The 20,877-nt window shown below is 47.6% G+C and overlaps 1 protein-coding gene across 4 annotated transcripts in view; it reads left to right on the top strand.

Annotated features, from left to right (window-relative positions):
- The window catches only part of SYTL5 (synaptotagmin like 5), a 399,667-nt gene that overhangs the window by 261,128 nt on the left and 117,662 nt on the right, over positions 1-20,877 (top strand). For all 4 annotated transcript variants that reach the window (XM_075335512.1, XM_075335510.1, XM_075335511.1 and 1 more), the window contains one exon: positions 16,658-16,761. In XM_075335512.1, the coding sequence (XP_075191627.1) occupies positions 16,658-16,761 (104 nt within the window). The remainder of the gene's footprint in view (positions 1-16,657; positions 16,762-20,877) is intronic.

Here is a 20,877-nt window from a genome sequence, read left to right as displayed (position 1 = left end):
GGACCAGGCCATCAGGGTACTGAGAGAATCTACGCCGAATGACCCAGTACCCCTCCGGCCTCCTGCTATCACGTACCCCGGGGTGGTGCCTGCAACACGAGCCACTGCAGGGGCTGAGGCGCAGTCCCTGGATAAGGATCCCACTGCGCAGCTCAGACAACAGGTCCAGGAGCTGACCAAGACTGTGGCTGCCCTTGCCAAGACCGTGCAGTCTCTACAAATGACCCCCTCGCCTGCGAAAATCGAGTTGGCCTCCAGCCCAGAGGACGTCCCATGGATGCGACAGAGAAGGATTCCGCCGACCCGAGGCAGAGACACAGACCGGTACGATTCAACAGGACAACCGATCTGCCGCAACTGCAACCAGGTGGGCCACATTGCACGACGCTGTCCTTTAAATGGGCCGAGCCTGGGGCCAGGAGCCGACCCCCAGGTGTAAGGAAGTCCGGCTCAACCCCCAGCCGCAGCAAGTATGTGGGAGGACGACCGGTCCTTCCTATTGTGCTGGATGGAATCCCTTTGAATGCCCTCCTGGATACGGGGTCCCAGGTAACAACCATCCCCCACAAACTGTACAAAAGATATTGGGCCGATTCAGACATTGACCATGGCCCAGATGATGATTTAACAATTGTGGCCAGTAATGGTCAGCCCTTACCTCAGATTGGGTACAAAGAAGTAACCATTAAAGTGGGGCGGGTGGAATTGCCATGTCAGGGGATGATAATTGTAGATATTGATCGCAAAGAATCTGACCCACTGCTAACTCTTGGTACAAATGTGATAGAAAATTGTATTGCCGAAGTGATAATTTTGTTACAGCAGGCGTCTGAAACTGCCAGCTCCGGGCAGCAGCGTGTCCTACAGAGGGAGATCAGAGCCCTGATGAGGAGGCAGCAGGTAGAGCTGGCCGGAGGAGAAATTGGCAGTGTGAGGGTAAGTGACCCCCTCCCCATTGTAATACCCCCAAGAAGTGAAATGTTGATATGGTGTCGGGCAGCAATAGGCCTCAAGGGTCAGGATTACCATGCCTTGGTAGAACCAATGTATTCAGACAGTAGGCCTGGAGTCCTGATAGCCAGAGGGGTAGCGGACGTCCGCAAGGGGAGAGTGCCCGTCCGTGTCCTGAATTGTGGGGAGGAGGAGGCCAAATTGCCCCGGTATGCCACTGTGGCAAAATTGTACACTGTCAGCAACAATACCATTAAAGCAGTGGAACCCTTGATCCCGTCCGACCAGGCGGAAGACAATGGCTCCAAGGGGCAGCCGGAAGACTGGTGCCAAAAATTACATGTGGGCACCGACTCCACCCCCTCACACCAAAAGCATGGGGTTTACCGGGTGGTACAGGAGTACGAGCGGGTCTTCAGCAAACACCCCCTAGATTTTGGGCAGGTGAAAGGGGTTCAACATCAAATCCCCACGGGTGATCATCATCCCATTAAAGAAAGATACCGCCCTGTACCCCCCGCACAGTATCAGTGTGCCAAGGAAATGTTACGGGAAATGAAGGAGGCTGGGGTTATCAGAGATAGTTGTAGCCCCTGGGCAGCTCCACTAGTGCTCGTAAAGAAAAAAGATGGTACAATGAGAATGTGTGTAGATTACAGGCAAATTAACCGCATTACACATAAAGATGCCTATCCACTACCCAGAATAGAGGAGTCACTAACAGCCTTAAAGTCAGCTAACTATTTCTCCACCTTGGATCTCACCAGTGGGTATTGGCAGGTTCCCGTGGCAGAGGCGGACAAGGAGAAGACTGCATTCACGACACCAATGGGTCTCTGTGAGTTCAATTGTATGCCATTCGGGCTCTGCAACGCCCCAGGGACATTCCAACGGTTGATGGAGTGCTGCTTGGGCCACCACAACTTCGAAACCGTGCTGCTGTACCTGGATGACGTAATAGTCTACTCCAAGACTTATGAGGACCACCTGAAGCACTTAGCAGAAGTGTTTGAGTCCTTGTCGAAATATGGCCTGAAGATCAAGCCGTCCAAATGTCACCTCTTGAAGCCAAAGGTACAGTACCTGGGTCATGTGGTCAGCGCAGAAGGCGTGGCACCTGATCCGGAGAAAGTCACGGTAATTAAGGACTGGCCAAGACCCACCACGGTGAAGGAGGTGCGGCAGTTCCTTGGACTGGTGGGCTACTACCGAAGGTTCATTGATGGGTTCACCAAGATAGCAGCGCCCCTTCAAGATCTCCTGGTGGGCCAGCCGAAGCAGGCTAAGAAGCAGAGCCCTCCATTTGAATGGGGCAGCCAACTGGAAACATCCTTTGTCCGGCTGAAAGGGGCTCTCACGGGAGAAGAAATTCTGGCCTACCCTGACTACAGCCAACCGTTTATACTGTACACAGACGCCAGCAACGTGGGACTGGGAGCAGTTCTGTCCCAGGTACAGGGAGGCAGAGAGAGGGTAATAGCGTACGCCAGTAGGAAGCTTCGGCCCACGGAAAGGAATCCAGAAAACTACAGTTCCTTCAAGCTGGAGTTCCTCGCTATTGTGTGGGCAGTGACTGAACGCTTCAAGCACTATCTGGCATCGGCCAAGTTTACCATCTTCACGGACAACAATCCGTTGACACCTGGCAACAGCCAAGTTAGGTGCGATGGAACAGCGATGGATGGCCCGGCTGTCTAACTTTGACTTTACCATCAAGTATCGGGCTGGCAAGAAGAATAACAATGCTGATGCGCTGTCCAGAATGCCTCACTTACCCGAGTCTGGAGATGACCTGGATGAACTCGAAGAGATAGAGTTACCGGCTTTCCATCACCAGGGTGTTTCACAGTGTGAGCATGCTGTGGGAGTGAAGCGCTTAAACCAGCACGAGGTCTCGGTCAATCCATTACTCCACCATAATTGGGAAGAAACACAGAATGGTGACCCGGCCGTGCGATTGGTCAAAGAGAAGCTAGCGCAAGCTGAGACCCATCTTGGCCCAGACGCTCCAGAGGAAGCCCAGCAGCTGTGGAAGGAGAGGGGACGACTGTTCACCTACCAGGGCAAGCTCTGCAAGAGATATGTCAACTATCGAACAAATGAACTTGTCTGGCAGATAGTGGTTCCGCAGAGGGATGCTCCAATGGTCCTAGCAGCGTATCATGATAACGCCGGGCACTTCGGGTGGAAGAAGTTGGAGGCCTTACTCCGTGATCGGTTCTACTGGGTGCACATGAGAAAGATGATCGAGAAATGGTGCCGAGACTGTGGCCCGTGTAACTTGAGGCGGAAGGATGATGCCAGCCAAAGGTCTCCCCTACAGCCAATTGTCATGAAGCAGCCCCTGGAGTTGGTGGCCCTGGACCACGTGAAGTTAACACCAAGCCGGTCAGGCTATGTGTACGCCCTCACCATTGTGGACCATTACTCTCGTTTCCTGGTAGTAGTGCCTGTGAAGGACCAGACAGCCAGGACGGCAGCTAGAGCGTTCCAGGCATCCTTTTGTCGACCGCACGGCTATCCGGAAAGGGTACTGACGGATCAGGGTCCTGCATTCGAGGCTGAAGTGTTCCAAGAGTTCTGTAACATGTACGGTTGTAAGAAAATTCGAACCACACCGTACCACCCCCAGACCAATGGACTGTGCGAGAAAATGAACCATGTGGTTATTGATATGCTGAAGACCCTACCGCTGGAAGAGAGGAACCAATGGCCAGAAAAGTTGCCAGATCTGGTAGACTTGTACAACCACATCCCAGTGAATTCGACCAACTGCAGCCCCGCTTACCTGATGCGAGCCAGACCAGGCAAGTTGCCTGTAGACTTTGAGATGGGGACTGTGTCGCCTGAGGCGGTTCAAGAAATAGAGGATTGGGATGCAGAACGGCAGCAGCGGTACCGTAAGGTCCAGGAGTGCGTGGAAAGGAACCTGTCTCAAGCAAGAACGAGACAAGAACAGCATTACAATCAAACAGCCCCAGCAACTCCCTTAGCACCTGGAGAACAAGTCCTCAAGAAGAAGCGGAAGACGCATAAGTTGGATGATCAGTGGGAAAACGAGCCCTACACCATTATCCCCTCCAACTTTGACAATAGTAAGGTATGCCTCATAAGCAAAGATGAAGGCAAGACCTGTCAAGCAATTTCCCGAGACCGCCTGAAAGCGTGCCCTGAACGGTGCCGAATCCAAAGAGAAATGGAAGGAGTACAAGGAAGTCCCCAAAGTCAAGAGAAAGAAGGGGAGATGATTCAAACCATCCTTGGGAAGTTCCCCAAAACTTGGACCCGAATCAACAATGCCATAGTGGTACCAGTTTTGGCGTTTCCGCAGTTGGTCGAGCCAGAAACAGAAAAGGTTCCGGATCCACCTAAAGAATCGTCCGCTCCAGCACGAGATGACACGCCAGCAGTGGAACAGGAGGATCAACCCCCTGTCAGTGGTGAACCTGTCATACCCTTGGCGACTCCTGGACCACAAAGGCAACCATCACGCTTACCTATTGGGGTTAGGCCCACCTGTAGTGCTGAGATAGAAGACGTACCACGTAGTCAGGGGCAAACACCAGAGCTACGTAGGTCCCAGCGCAGCACTCGGGGACAACCCCCTCTAAGGTATAGGGAGTCTACTGTATAAAGTAAAGAGTACTTATTAGAGTGTAAATAGTTATGCAAAATGTCTGTCATGTTGTGCACAAAATGTTTTCTTTTTCTTTGATTGCGAAAATGGACAATTGGGCCACTGGACTATGGGTGGCCAACACCTAAATTGTTCATAGTTAGCACCAGTGTGCTCAAACACCCCTGAAGAAAAACCCGTCCGGCGTGCATAGAGTGGGGTCATCAATGCTCTGATGCACGCCCAGAGCCTACGTTGGGGGTTTGATCGCGGCGGGTCCCCCATGGAGCAGTGTAATGGACACCCGGCAGGGAGCCACACTGGACTCTTATAGAAATGTTTAAGATTGTAACGTTAAAGAGAATGTGCCTCCCATATTGGGATGAAATGTATGACATGTTATGTTTTGTTTCTACAGTCCGGGAGTACTGAATTTAACTAAGGGGTAGTGTGGCGCCCTAGGACCTGGTCGCCACAACGGCATTGCCCTCCTGAGGGTTAATGCTGAGCCTGGAGGTAATGGGGAAATCTACTGGCCAGTAAGTTAACATCCACCGCAGTTTCTCCCTCAGGCCAGTAGGGGGAGCTCTGAACCTGAAGTTTCAGGGAGCTTCCTTAAGCCTGACCTGGGGGAGGAGTTAGTTAGTCTGTAGGGAGCAGCAGAAGTGAACAGACACAGAGTGAGCTGTCCTGTAAATCTGGGGCCTAGAGCTGGAGCAGTTTGGCCCAGAGAAGCAGGAGTAGCTGAGAGGCAGCAGAGAGACTCGGACATCGGAGTCTGTGGTTGCCAGGGTATAAAATCCGTCCCTGGTAGCCGAATCCGAAGGGCAGGGGAGCTGCAAGCCCCTGGCCCAGACACATCCAAGGTACAGCTGCAGCATCAGGGCCCGGTGTGGACCCCAGCGGAGAAGCACCAGGGAGTGGGCCTGCGCAGCCACCTACAGAGGGAAGGGACGTGCTATTGGTCCCAGCAGCGAAGAGGGCCATTGCTGGATTCAGAGAAGCAGGGTCCTATCATCACCAAGAAAGGTACAGGAGTAGGCCTCATACTCAGCTGGCCAGAAAGATCACCCCAAGTACTTCCAGGCCGACCGGATCCCCATCACCACCTGTAACGGTCTCCCAGGACTGGACTGTTCCCAGAGTAAAAGAGGAAAAGGTAAAGAGACTGTTGTTTGTGCCTGGTTCTTTCCTCGCCTGTCGGCCCTGCACCGTGTTAGTCACACAGCACCATAGACTTTCACAAGCACCAACTGTGCCCCGGGCATTGCTCCACCTGTGGGGAGCAGTACCATCATAGCTGCCATAATATCATCCCGGAGGCCTCACACAGCAGCGGCGGCTTATTAGCCGCATACCACAGGTGGCGTCACGAACACAACCATTAACAAGCAAGCCACATATTCTACTGACACCCACCAGGGCCACGGAGCCGGGCCCAGCCACCACTGACTACCACCGGACTAGTCCAGCCCGGCACCGGGTGTCCCATAGCCCTGGGGTGGGCGAGTCAAATCCATGCTGTCTGTCAGTTATTATATTATTTTCTGCAACATATTTTTGCATGTCATCCCTTAAAATGCCCTAAAAAACTTTGCATACTACTGATGTCAGGCTTACTGGACGGTAGTTGCCTGGATCTACCCTCTTACCTTTCTTAAATATCGGTACCACATCAGCAATCCTCCAATCCTGAGGCACCAACCCTGTTACAAGCGATTCTAAAAAGATGAGATACAGCGGTCTGTCAATTACGGAGCTCAATTCCCTCAATATTCGTGCCATCTGGCCCTGGGGATTTGTCAATGTTTAATTTACTCAGACGTAGGCGTACTTCTTCTTGTGTTAAATTAATTATATCGGGTGGTGAACTTTGATTTTTCACTTGTTGAATGATGCCTGGTACAGTCAGTTCCTTGGTAGCGTATAATACATTTGGTATTGATTGTTCCTGGTATTGTAACTGACTTTTATTTTGATAGGACTAAACTCTAGCAACAAACATTACTACCAAATACACGGTGCAGTCAGCAGATCGGTGAGGGTGCGGGGCATGGACTTCCACCAGTCTGACATTGGTGGCCCAAAATGAAAAATTAAAATGGTCAGTCTTTAAGGCCCTGCCATGGTATAAGGGACTAGCTAGGTCAAAAAGATAAAATAAAAAGTAGTGTTTCTATTTTATTCCTCCACTTCTTGTCTTCTGGTTTGGACCTTACAAGTTAGCAGATGGGCAGACCCTGATCAGACATGTCGCTAGATTTACTTTCATACTCAATTCATTTACATTGTGCTGATCTCTAGTGACCGGCATGTGAGAAATTGTATAACAATAATATGATGTACTGGAACAGAAAATGAGAACATCATATTTCCACTGCAAGGATTATTAGCCATGATTACCGCCTGTTAAAAAAAGAACAGATCATTTTGTGGAAAATATTCATAATGTTATATACAAAGAATCTGACAAATAATGTTCACACGCTGTACTTTCAGGATAGTATGGTTATTTCCAAACCACGTTCCATTTCATCTTTTCAATCACGTTTTTGTAGAAAAAAAAAAAAATCACAGCAAAGCACAGATTAAAGTGCACAAATCCTTCAGCATGACAAATATGCAGTGTCAGGCATCGCAGAAAGCTCAGAACGCTTGTTTAGCAAAACTGCTTGCAAACCATAGAAATAAAAAAGGACGTGTCATCTCTCCTATAAGTGTTAGTAAATATGTGCAATCTGTATGAGATAGCAATTCTGGAGAATCTTTTCTAAGACCTCTGTGTTTTATCTTTTCTCCTCCTAAATATTTAAAAATAAATTGAAAAGTGAGCTTGTCCCTGCACAAACTCACACTGTCCAATCAGTGATGAAATTGCTAGGAATATTCAGGACGATAGCACACTGCAAACGCTATAAGAAAAGATGCTCCACAATTTCTATTTTATTAAGGTTACGCAAATATATATACATATATATATATATATATATATATATATATATATAAAATAACCCAAAAATAGAGTCTTTATATTTGCTAAAAGCAGAAAGAACCCAAACAAGCAATAATTTGAAATGTTTAGAACATTTATTGAAATAAGTGCTGTAGGGTATGACAAATAACACATTTGTTAAAAGGACCAGGAGGAGGAGTGCTGAAGGGGAAAGAAACCCCACGTGTCCCGGAGAGATGAAAAGGAGTTATGAAACTCTAGAGGTGATAATAAAAAGACCTATGGGCAAGGTGCCCAAGATACAGAAAAACCTACATCCATTTAAATCCAGGAGCTCACATAGGGTGCAAGTGCTTCCATGTATGGCATAGAGATGAGGCAATTCACTCACCGAGGTCAAATCACTGTAGGTACCGGGGAAACACGTGGGGATCGGCTTCCCAACACATGTTTCGCGTTGGTGTGTTTCGTCGGGGGACGGAAAAAAGTGTGCCAATATATATAAAGCCGAGTGTATGTATGTGTATGTATGTCTGCTAAAGAAATCCACACCGTCACATTTACAATCACAAAATTTTGCACAGCAACCTCATTTGACTCAGGAAATGTCAGAGACTATGTTTTGTTGGCTAAAGAACACAAGGAATGGACATTAGACCAGTGGAAATCTGTGCTTTGGTCTGATAAGTCCAAATTTGAGATCTTTGGATCCAATCACCGTGTCTTTGTAGAAAAGGTGAACGGATGGACTCAACATGGCTGGTTCCCACCGTGAAGCATGGAGGAGGAGGTGGGATGGTGTGGGGGTGCTTTGCTAATGACACTGTTGGGGATTTATTCAAAATTGAAGGCATACTGAACCAGCATGGCTACCACAGCATCTTGCAGTGGCGTGCTATTCCATCCGGTCTGCGTTTAGTTGGACCGTCATTTATTTTTCAACAGGACAATGACCCCAAACACACCTCCAGGCTGTGTAAGGGCTATCTGACTAAGAAGGAGAGTGATGGGCTGCTACGACAGATGACCTGGCCTCCACAGTCACCAGACCTGAACCCAATACAGATGGTTTGGGGTGAGCAGGACCGCAGAGTGGAGGCAAAAGGGCCAACAAGTGCTAAGCATCTCTGGGAACTCCTTCAAGACTGTTGGAAGACCATTTCCGGTGACTACTTCTTGAAGCAAATCAAGAGAATGCCAAGAGTGTGCAAAGCAGTAATCAAAGCAAAGGTGGCTACTTTGAAGAACCTAGAATATAAGACATATTTTCAGTTGTTTCACACTTTAAGTATTCCATTCCACATGTTTTAATTCACAGTCTTGATGCCTTCAAAAGGGGTGTGTCCAAAGTTTTGGTCTGTATATATATATATATATATATATATATATATATATATAAAATATACATATACACACTGTGTCCAGAATTATTAGACAAATGAATATTTTGATCACATGATACTTTTTATACATGTTGTCCTACTCCAAGCTGTATAGGCTTGAGAGAGCCAACTACCAATTAAGTAAATCAGGTGATGTGCATCTCTGTAATGAGGAGGGGTGTGGTGTAATGACATCAACACCCTATATAAGGTGTGCTTAATTATTAGGCAACTTCCTTTCCTTTGGCAAAATGAGTCAAAAGAGAGGCTCTGAAAAGTCCAAAATTGTGAGATGTCTTGCAGAGGAATGCAGCAATCTTGAAATTGCCAAACTTTTGAAGCGTGATCACCAAACAATCAAGCGTTTCATGGGAAATAGCCAACAGGGTCGCAAGGAGCGTGTTGGACAAAAAAGGCGCAAAATAATGGCCCATGAATTGAAGAAAATCAAGCGTGAAGCTGCCAAGATGCCATTTGCCACCAGTTTGGCCATATTTCAGAGCTGCAACGTTACTGGAGTATCAAAAAGCACAAGGAGTGCTATACTCATGGCCAAGGTAAGGAAGGCTGAAAAATGACCACCTTTGAACAAGAAACATAAGATAAAACGTCAAGACTGGGCCAAGAAATATCTTAAGACTGATTTTTCAAAGGTTTTATGGACTGATGAAATGAGAGTGACTCTTGATGGGCCAGATGGATGGGCCAGAGACTGGATCAGTAAAGGGCGGAGAGCTCCACTCCGACTCAGACGCCAGCAAGATGGAGGTGGGGTACTGGTATGGGCTGGTATCATCAAATATGAACTTGTGGGAGCTTTTCAGGTTGAGGATGGAGTGAATCTCAACTCCCAGACCTACTGCCAGTTTCTGGAAGACAACTTCTTCAAGCAGTGGTACAAGAAGAAGTCTGTATCATTCAAGAAAAAACATGATTTTCATGCAGGACAATGCTCCATCACATGCATCCAACTACTCCACAGCGTGGCTGGCCAGTAAAGGTCTAAAAGAGGAAAAAATATTGACATGGCCCCCTTGTTCACCTGATCTGAACCCCATAGAGAACCTGTGGTCCCTCATAAAATGTAAGATCTACAGGGAGGGAAAACAGTACACCTCTCAGAACAGTGTCTGGGAGGCTGTGGTGGCTGCTGCACGCAATGTTGATCGTAAACAGATCAAGCAACTGACAGCATCTATGGATGGTAGGCTGTTGAGTGTCATCATAAAGAAAGGTGGCTATACTGGTCACTAATTTTTGGGGGTTTTGTTTTTACATGTCAGAAATATTTATTTCTAAATTTTGTGCGGTTATATTGGTTTACTTGGTGAAAATAAACAAGTGAGGTGGGAATAGATTTGGTTTTTATTAAGTTGCCTAATAATTCTGCAGAGTAATAGTTACCAGCACAAACATATATCCTCCTAAGATAGCCAAATCTAAAAAAAAAAACACTCCAACCTCCAAAAATATTAAGCTTTCATATTTATGAGTCTTTTGAGTTGATTGAGAACATAGTTGTTGATCAATAATAAATCCTCTAAAATACAACTTGCCTAATAATTCTGCACACAGTGTATATTATATATACTGTATATACACCAGAATTCATTTTCAGCAACACGCGTCGAGTAAACATTTTGCATTTTTTTGCATTTTCACGGCAGTTTGAAGAGCTCTGTCAGAATATGCGCACTGTCAAGGAACCCCAACAGGACAGAGTGTGACTTCACTCACCCATCAAATGCAACAGAAATTCACGGAGATGCACGCTACTGGGAAGACATGCAGAATTCATGAAGCAGTGTGTATCATTATCTTCATTAAGATTGGGATGTGCAACGCTAGTCAGAATGAATCCCCTCCATAGACTAAATTTTGCTTTCTTTCTTAAGTTAAATTCTCATGATGATTTTTGTTGTTTTTGATTATGCAAGAAAAACGAAGCACCTTAGGCTGTGTGCACACTTTGCGTCACACGTTGCTTATGTTTGTCTTGTAGATTTAAATCTGCAGCATGTCAATTCTTTCAGCCTATTTGCTGCAGATTTCAACCATACTACTGAAATCTGCACCAAAATTCATAAAAAATGAGACAAAACCACCAAATTTGTGCACCAATATTTAATGCGTGCACATATTCTTACCATTGCAGCAAGGTATGTGGGATTTATATACATCTCACACCCACTGTGCTTTTTCATGCTGCGTACTGACCTACGGTGCGTGTTTGCAATCTGCAACATGTCAATTTCTCTTGTAGATGCACTGAGTCTATATCTGGATTTTCCTCATAGACTTGCATTAGATGCAAGACTAAAAATGCATGCAATGCACAAATCAATAGAGTTTTATTAAAGCCAAATGCCAAGAAGTATAAAAAACAAAAACACTAAAGGCCGCTTTACACGCAACGACATCGCTAACGAGATATCGCTGGGGTCACGGAATTCGTGACGCACATCCGGCCTCGTTAGCGACGTCGTTGCATGTGACACTTATGAGCGACTGCTAACGATCTCAAATACTCACCAAATCGTTGATTGTTGACTTGTCGTTCATTTTCAAACTATCGTTGCTCATTCTGGACGCAGGTTGTTCGTCATTCCTGAGGCAGCACACATCGCTACGTGTGACACCCTAGGAACGACGAACAACACCGTACCTGTGTCCTCTGGCAACGAGGTGGGAGTGTCGTTCTTGCGGCTGCTCTCCGCCCCTCCGCTTCTATTGGTGGCCTGCTGTGTAAGGTCGCTATGACGCTGCGCGAACTGCCCCCTTAAAAAAGAGGTTGTTCGCCGGCCACAGCGACGTCGTTAGGAAGGTAAGTTCGTGTGACGCTTACCTGCGATATTGTTTGCCACGGGCAGCGATTTGCCCGTGACTCACAAACGACGGGGGCGGGTGCTTTCACGAGCGACATCGCTAGCAATGTCGCAGTGTGTGAAGCGGCCTTAAGGCTATGTGGCCATGGGACTCTGTACCTGCGGATTTTGCCACGGAAAACCTGCGGATTTATCTGGATTTCTAGATAAATCTGCAGGTTTTAGCAAGTACAGACACTTCCCATGTTATCCTATGGGACCTGGGGAGTGCTGTCCATGCTGCGGTATGTGCGGCTGCAGAACATAGTGTGGATGTCCCGCAGCCGCACGTAACTGCATATCAATTATTCCTGCAGAAATATCTATGGAATTCCTGGCCTTCCACTATGGAGATAGAGGTCGGGACCTCCGCAGGTAAGTCGCATGAATGTCCGCAGGTTTATCGCAGCTATTTCGCTGGAATCCCGCAGCTATGTATAACTGCAGATTCCGGGGAGATTCTGCAGGAAACCTGCGGACGTACCTGCAGATATATCTGCGGGTACATAGTCCCGTGGGCACTTAAGGCTACTTTACACACTGCGATATCGGTCCCGATATCGCTAGTGTGCGTACCCGCCCCCATCTGTTGCGCGACACGGGCATATCGCTGCCCGTGCCGCACAACATCGCCCAGAGCCGTCACACATACTTACCTGTCCGGCGACGTCGCTGTGACCGGCGAACCGCCTCCTTTCTAAGGGGGCGGTCCGTGCGGCGTCACAGCGACGTCACTGAACCGCCGCCCAATCGCAGCGGAGGGGCGGAGATGAGCGGGACGTAACATCCCGCCCACCTCCTTCCTTCCGCATAGCGGCCGGGAGGCAGGTAGGGAGACGTTCCTCGCTCCTGCGGCGTCACACGCAGCGATGTGTGATGCCGCAGGAACGAGGAACAACCTCGTTACTGCTGAAGTAACGATAATTGGGAATGGACCCCCGTGTCGCCGATTAGCGATTTTTCACTGTTTTGCAACGATGCAAAATCGCTAATCGATGTCACACGCAACGGCATCGCTAATGCGGCCGGATGTGCGTCACGAATTCCGTGACCCCAACGACTCTGCATTAGCGATGTCGTAGCGTGTAAAGCCCGCTTTAGCCTAAAACTGCAGTGTAAAAAATGCAATAAAAACACGTGCAAAAAAGACACTCAAAACCATATTGAAAAAAATGCATGTAGAAAAATGGAACTAATGAAGCAGCAATGCTGCAAAAAATCTGCAGCATTACAAGGTCTTGATTAGTTCCACTATATAACTCCCAGTCTATAGCTTCCCTCTTGTGGCAAAGTCCTATCATTTCAAAATCCCAGAACAGCTCCCACAGTACATCTGCTATTCTGCTGCGAGCTCCAGCAATTAAACACTGGAGATGTCTGAGCTAGCAAAAAAAGGTTGCTAAAATGATGCTCAAATTATAATCAGGCACGATTCAAGAATGTCAGAAACATTGACATCAGCCAAACAGGCACTGGACTCGTTCTTTAGACATTAACATTTCATATCTTTTTCTGCTAATTCGTGCCAAGACACGTTTTCTTGTTCTACATAGTCTTGAATACATTGTAATCATATATTGTTACTCTAGCTCAGGGAGTCAAGTGCGAGGCAAATTCTGCAAGCACATGAATATTTGTAGCGTACCTAGAAAAGAGATTAAAAACACCAAATACATGAACCCCTCAAAGGGAATCTGTCATCAGGTTTTTGCTATGTTTATCTGAAGACAGTAAGAGATAGGCACAGATTTAATTAATGTGTCACTTATTAGGCTGTGTGCTGTTGTTTACCTACAATAAAAGTTTTTTCACCAGGAGATTATCACTCCCAGGCTCTAGTTCACACAACTGCTAGACCAGCTGCGCCCTCTCCTCTGATAAGCGGCTCATTGTCAATTGACAATGTACACAGAAATCTGTGGTGTAGGTGTGGTTATCTTTGTGAGCTATGCTACATCTAAGAAATCTGTGGCATAACAGCTGCACTCGCTAAACTAAACTTTACAGAATTCATCATCTTTTCCCCATCTCACTCAACCCCCTCAGGGTAACCCTTGACTTTGCTCTCTCCTTCAACCACATATCCAATCCCTTTCTACCTCCTGCCAACTCCAACTCAAAATTTATCCCAGATCCGTACATACCTTAATCAGATTTTGCAAAAACACTAGGGCATGCCCTCACCATCTCCTGCCTTGACTACTGCAACCCCCTGGTCTGTGGCCTCCCATCTAACACTCTTGCACCCCTCCAATCTATCTGAAACTCTACCACCCAATTAATACACCTGTCCCCGATATTCCCTAGCCTCTACATTCTGTCAATTCCTTCACTGGCTGCCCATTGCCCAAAAACTCCAGTTCAAAACCCTTTCCATGAAATGCAAAGCCATCTACTACCTGTTTCCTCCATACATCTCGAAACTTGTGTCCTGGTACTTACCTGCATGCAACTTCTGGTCCTCGCAAGATCTCCTTCTCTACTCCCCTCACATCTCCTCTTCCCACAATCGTATCCAAGGTTTCTCCCATGCATCCCCCATACTCTGGAACTCTCTACCACAACATATTTGACTCTCATCTACCATCGAAACCTTCAAAGGGAACCTGAAGACCTACCTATTCAGACAAGCCTACAACCTACAATAACCCTCAGACCAAAACACCACTGCGCAACCAGCTCTACCGTCACCTACTGTAGCCTCACCCATTCCCTGTAGACTGTGAGCCCTCGCAGGCAGGGTCCTCTCTCCTCCTGTACCAGTCTGTGCCTTGTATGATTATGTGCATCATTATTGTACTTGTCCCTATGTATATGATGCGCCCACGGGTTCCCATGGGTTACTCGTCACCGGGCCGGTGTTGGTTTGGGTTATCACAGCGGCCTGGCCCGGTTCCGTGACCCTGACGGTGTCAATAAAAGGGAGATTGGGATGATGTCAGTAGTTATTCGTGATGCTACCTGTGGTATGCGGCCAGTTTTCAGCCGCCGCTGCGGGAAGTCTCTCTTCTGGGGCAAATGGTGACGCAGCTTGGGTGTTGCAGCTCTCCACAGGTAGAGCTAGGCCCAGGGAGGATGTTGGAAGTAGTAGTCGCCTACGGTGCGGGGGCGCGATGATGGGAGCGCCGGCAATGATGGGACGACACAGAGGGTGCAGTTCAAGTTCTTTACTCACTGAAGTCACACCGCCTTTGGAGTGCCGGGTTCCGCTGTGATGGGCTCCAGCCAATCCCGGATAGTTCAGAGGTCAAGGCCGGTGTTTCCTTCTGTGTGTTCTTTCCAGTGGTCTTCCCTCCACCCCAGCTCCTGGGCTGTGGAATGGGTCACGGGCGCCTGCTGCACTCCCCGCGAACCCTGGGATCTCCCTTCTTCCTAAGAACCCAGGTCGAGCCTCCAGCATCGGACCACAGGCCCCTTTCTGTCAGTGTCTTGCGACATCTCCTCCTGAGTCTGACCTGGCGCTTGCTGCGCCTGGAGCTAACTGAATGCTGTGTGAGATGGCTCCTCACTTCCCCTGCAGGTGGCCGGCCTCCCGGGTTGCTGAACTAGTGGGCAAAAGGTCCCATACCTGTTGATGGACATCCCCAGCACCTACCCTGGCCCAGTCCCAGTGACAAAGATCTTGAGTTGTGTGTTGGATGTGTTGTGGTGGTTTACCGACGATGACCTCATCCGTATCCGAGATGAATACTGCACCCCGGGTGAGGTGCAGTACCCTATGGCGCTTGAAGCTGCAGGGGCACCACATATACCCCTTTTCATCTGTAAAGTGCCATGGACTAAATGGCACTATAAGAATAAACAATTACAATACATAGTTGGAATCGGGGTCTCTTTTCCTGCATTTTGTCTGACAAGGTAGCAAAAACCTGGTGACTTTTTAGAAATGGACCATCTTAGATCACCATATAAATCTACAGTGATTTATATTATGTGGAATCCCATGGCAACCTGGTGTTGGGTCTGCAATATGAACCCTAATCATGAATTTGCACATGGCAGATTAATTGCAAAAATTTCTTCAGCTGAAAGTCAGTTCCGTTCATCATCATATGAGTGGTATGCACATGTGTTTCAGATTAAAGGGACAGTTACAATTTACCATGTTTGAACTCACTCTAAAAATGGGGCTTATTTAGAAAAAGTGATATGGGATTTTATCAGCTCTTTAGGATTTTCTCAGCTATAGGCCGGAGTTCCACTTGTGTATGACTCATGCGAGTCTCGCATCGGTATCACCCGGCACAGCCACACACTCTCCGAGACAGGAGCGGGTCTGCTGCATGTATTTCCATGCAGCTGAGGCACTTATGTCCGGAGAGCGTCAGGCCATGGCGGGTGATACCGGTGCGAGACTCGCACGAGTCATACGCAAGTGGAACTCTGGCCATATTTGTAGGCACTGGTATGAGACATGGCAATATCATTCCATTTTATATGGCATTAAGACATCTCTTGCATTAAACAATTTCCACATTTGAACATTACGTCAATAACAACAATTTAGTCATTATATTTTGGAGTGAGTTCACTTATCACTGTGAAATTGCAGTTTTTCTACAATTTGCAGGAAATTAATTGCAATACCACAAAACAAAAATAACTCACCCTAAGGCTGGAGTCACACTTACATGTGACTTACACAAGGATCGCATCGCCTGGATGGTGGCTCTCCTGACAAGAGCGTGCAGCTGCATAGAAATACATGAAGCTGACCCGCTCCTGTCAGGAGAGCCAGCGGACAGTCGGGGCGATGCACTGCGATCCTTGCACGAGTCACATGCAAGTGTGACTCCAGCCTAATTTTAGCAGTGAATTGTGTCCATTTAATTGCAAAAAACTATTTGGAGTTAGTTACTGGTAGATAATTATGTTTAACAATCATTTCCAGATCACAGTCGGTCAGAGCTGGACCTTAGCAGACAGTTCACTGATGGGAATGAGGAAACGGGAAGCATACGGAGCAAATCTGTTCCTGGAGGATTGAACGCTTTGGTGAGTAGAACATTAATGTCTTTCCAAAAGTAAACTAAGAATGTTTGTACAAGAGTTGGATGAGCAGTGGATTTTCTCTTTGTGTTTTCCGGATAAAAACTGCTGTGTATTACAGTATTTTACGATATCTCCAATAAAATCTGCAGCGTAACTGGAGTTATATTCATCTGATCGCCCTGAAGATCTGAAATCTGCAGTTTATCAATGTATTTGGATGATTTTAAAGGGTGCATTTCCACAGTAAAATCTGCATTAGTTTTTATCTCTGTGGATTTCTCTGCTTATTTTCTGCTACTGATGATTCACAGTAGAAAGGTTCTGTGAGCGCTTAGGCCATGTGTACACGTGGAGGTTTTTTTTTTTTACTTTTTTTCATGTTTTTTTCTATGCTTATTTTAATTAGAAAAAGCAAGGAAAAAGCATCCCAGCAAAGTCTATGAGAATCGTGACTTGCTGTGCAAACGCTGCTTTTTTTTCCTTGCAAATGTTGTTGCTGAAAAAAGAAGCAGCGTGTCAATTGTTTCTGCGTTTTCTTTCAGCATTTCTATAATCCCCTGCAATGCTTTATCACTTCAGTGGATTATACAGCATGGTGTATGAGGCTCTCCATAGCTCCGTAACCTGGAGTCATCATGGTGACAACCCAGGGTTACTATGGCAGCAATTGGGTCCCTGTAATCTTATTACAGTGACCCGATCACTAGGGGAGGTAAGCGATTTCTCTCCTTGCCTTCTGAATACTGCGATCGCACTGATCGCAACATTCAAGGGGTTAAACGTCTGGAAGCGGTGTGGGCACTGCTCTGGGCAGTGAGAGCCGGGTCCAGGCTGTAACATCAGCCAGAAACCTGGTGGCGATCGCGGGTATACAATACCTGAGCCCCCTTGATCGCCATGACTAATAAAACACCAAAAAAAGCAGAAAAAAACGCAAGTGAAAAAATGCGCAAACGCAATAAAAAAGTGCGTTTTTTCAGCTGCTTTTGTTTTTGCCAAAACATGCTTTTTTATGTGCAGAAAAGAAGCAGACAAAAAAGCACTGTGGACACAAAGCCTTATTGATATTTAGTCACTGATATTTCAACAAACTATGCTTGTTAAATTGTTAATGTGGTCATCGTTAAAAGTATAATACAGTATACTTGCACGACCACAAATGTTGTTTTTCCAAATTAAAAATTGTTCTAAAGTCCTTTTAAATTGGATCTTTTCCTTTTGAGAAATTTGCTGTCTGCTGCCTACTGTCAAAACTGATGTGTCTATAGCAATGATGGCGAACCTTTCACAGGCAGAATGCCTAAACTGCAGCCCAAAACAAATTTTTTTTTTGCGAAGCGCCAACATGACAATTTAACCAATTCTATTATGTAAATAATTAATTGATTTTAAACTTCCCTTTGCAGTCTTCTCTTCTCTTCAGCAGGGGGCATCAAGCTTATACGTGCTTACTACACATTGATGCTGAGCCTCTCCCACTGTCCTTTCCAGAAACAGCAGTTGGATTGATCTTTATGGGAAAAAAATGCAGAAAATAAGACAGACAGACAGATCTTAGCATGGAATGTAATCAAATTCCACCCTGAAATCTACATTTCAAAGTCTGAACATCTCTAAATCCCATAAAGACATATGAGTTACTCACCCCCTTCAATTTGTAGTTATGTCCCCCTTCCTGGCTACTTCCTGGTAAATATGTCCTCCATCCTGATTTATATTTCCTATATTCTGGTATATTTGTCCCTATTATGTCCCCATCCTGGTAAATGTCCTCCATGCTGGAAAATGTTCCCCATCCTGGCATGTCCCCAATCCTGGTAAATGCTCTCCATCCTGATAAATGCTCTCCATCCTGGTAAATGCACCACATCCTGGTAAATGCGCCCCATTCTGGTAAATGATCTCCATTCTGGTAAATGTTCTCCATTCTGGTAAATGTACCCCATCCTGGTAAATATAGTACCCCATGCTGGCATGTCCTCCATCCTTGTATGTGCCCCATCCTTCTGTCCCCCATTCTTGTATGTGCCCCATCCTGGCATGTTTCCCCATTCTTGTATGTCCCCTATTCTTGTATGCTGGCATGTTCCTGCATGCTGGCATGCCCCCCCCCCATCCTGGCACATCCCGCCATCCTTGTATGTGTCTCCATCCTGGTAAATGCCCCATCTTGCATGTTCCCCCATCCTTACATGTTCCTCCATCCTTACATGTTCCTCCATCCTTACATGTTTCCCCATCCTTACATGTTTCCCCATGCTTACATGCTCCCCCATCCTTACATGTTCCCCCATCCTTAAATATTCACCCATCTTTACATGTGCCCCTTCCTGGCATGTGCCCCATCCTTGTATTTGCTCCATTTTGGCATGTGTCCCATCCTCACATGTTCCCCCATTCTGGAAAGTGCCCCATCCTGGCATGTGCCTCATCCTGGCATGTACCCCATCCTTGTATGTCCCCCATCCTTGTATGTCCCCCATTCTGAAATGTCGAACATTCTGGAATGTCCCCCATCCTGGCATGTCCCTGTGCCGCCCCAGCAGCGGATCGAACTGCTCGGATCCGTGGGCAATGTCCATTCGTGGCTCGAGGGTCTCCGGACCCGGGGGCTTGGGGCCACACTCTAAAGTAAAAGGGAGTATTTACAGGGAGATGATAGTTCGTGACGCCACCCGTGGTGTGCGGTAATTGGGGGTACTGCCGCTGCTGTTGATGGGAGTACCCGGGGTGATGGAATGGGGCAGCAAGGTGTCATTACCCTCCACAGGTAGAGGTATGCCCCTGGGCTCTGGAAGATGATACTGACTGCCGTGACAGGGAGATCACTCATGTACTCACTCAGCCAATAAGCAGACTCTGACAACTGGGTAAACCAAATCTCTAGGTGCCGCTGCCTCTCAAGAGGAGGTCGTCTGGGTCCCGTCCCCTGCAGTGCTGCCTGGTGATCCGTGACCTGCCTCCTGGCACAAAGTTTAGATTTACTGTAGCGGCCTTGTAGTCTGGAACTTGCCGGGCCCCGCTACCCACTGTGGCTAAGTGTGGGAGCCTGCTCTCAGGGCTCACGCTTGGGATTTCAGTGGGCTACGTATGTGGAAGGCCCTATTCCCCTCGTTGCGCCAGTGCCCCGATTCTGGAGCTGGTGGGAACAGTCCATAAAGGCTCCGCTCTCCGCAGGTTAATTGCCGGGTTGCCTGAAGCTTCTCCCCGACCTAGGGTCCGTGTACCCCGACGTGCCTTCGGCCCCGGACCGGTGATAGGACCAGGCTGCCAACCGTTCACTCAACAGGTCAAGGCACCTTGCCTCAATCCCCTGCGACTGGAGGTCCGACTCCTCTAGGTCCAGACCACCATCTGCAACCTAGACAGCTACTCAGGGGAGCCACCGCTCCTCGCTTCCTCCACTTCACTCCTCTCAACTTCACTTCTTCACTTCACTGACACTCTCCTGACCCTCCCTTCCTGATCCCTAGGTGGGCGACCCTATTCCGCTTAAGCCGCCCACTGGTGTGTCTGGTGGGGGTGGTGCAGGGTATTCCTAGGATTTGATCTGCTGTTGGAGGCAGCACTGTAAGATGGGGACCCAGAACCATGAGGGATTTGAATACTGCACTAAGGAAAGAGCGTTCAGTACCCTGTGACGACCTAATAATCCTGGGGCGTCACATCCCCCCATCCTGGCATGTGCCCCATCCTTGCATCTGATACATCCTGGTATGTGCCTCATCGTGGTATGTTTCCCACATCCTGTCATGTTCCCCCATCTCGGCATGTTTTTCCATTGTGGCATGTCCTCAATCGTGGTACAGCCACACACACTTTAAAAGAAAAAGAACAAAAAAAAAGCAAAACTCACCTTCCAGCACCCACTCCACCGCTGTGCGCCGCTGGGTCCTCAGTTCCTGCGTGGCCACAAGACATCATTACGCAGGCGCCGCTTAATGACGCTCCCGGTGTCTCCTAGGCAACAGGCCTGTGGCCTAGGAGAGGAGTGTCGGAGCAAGGAGAAATGTCTCCTCTGCTCCAACACAACTTTGAACTGCTAGCTTGATTCTGCCAGCAGTCCAAAGCAGCTGGATGAGGTGACAGCTTGCGTGCCGACAGAAAGATTCTGCGTGC

The sequence above is a fragment of the Anomaloglossus baeobatrachus genome, chromosome 2, assembly GCF_048569485.1.
Source record: "Anomaloglossus baeobatrachus isolate aAnoBae1 chromosome 2, aAnoBae1.hap1, whole genome shotgun sequence".
NCBI lineage: Eukaryota > Metazoa > Chordata > Amphibia > Anura > Aromobatidae > Anomaloglossus > Anomaloglossus baeobatrachus.
The sequence above is the reverse complement of the archived record's forward strand: the minus strand, read 5'-3'. Positions and strand labels throughout refer to the sequence as shown.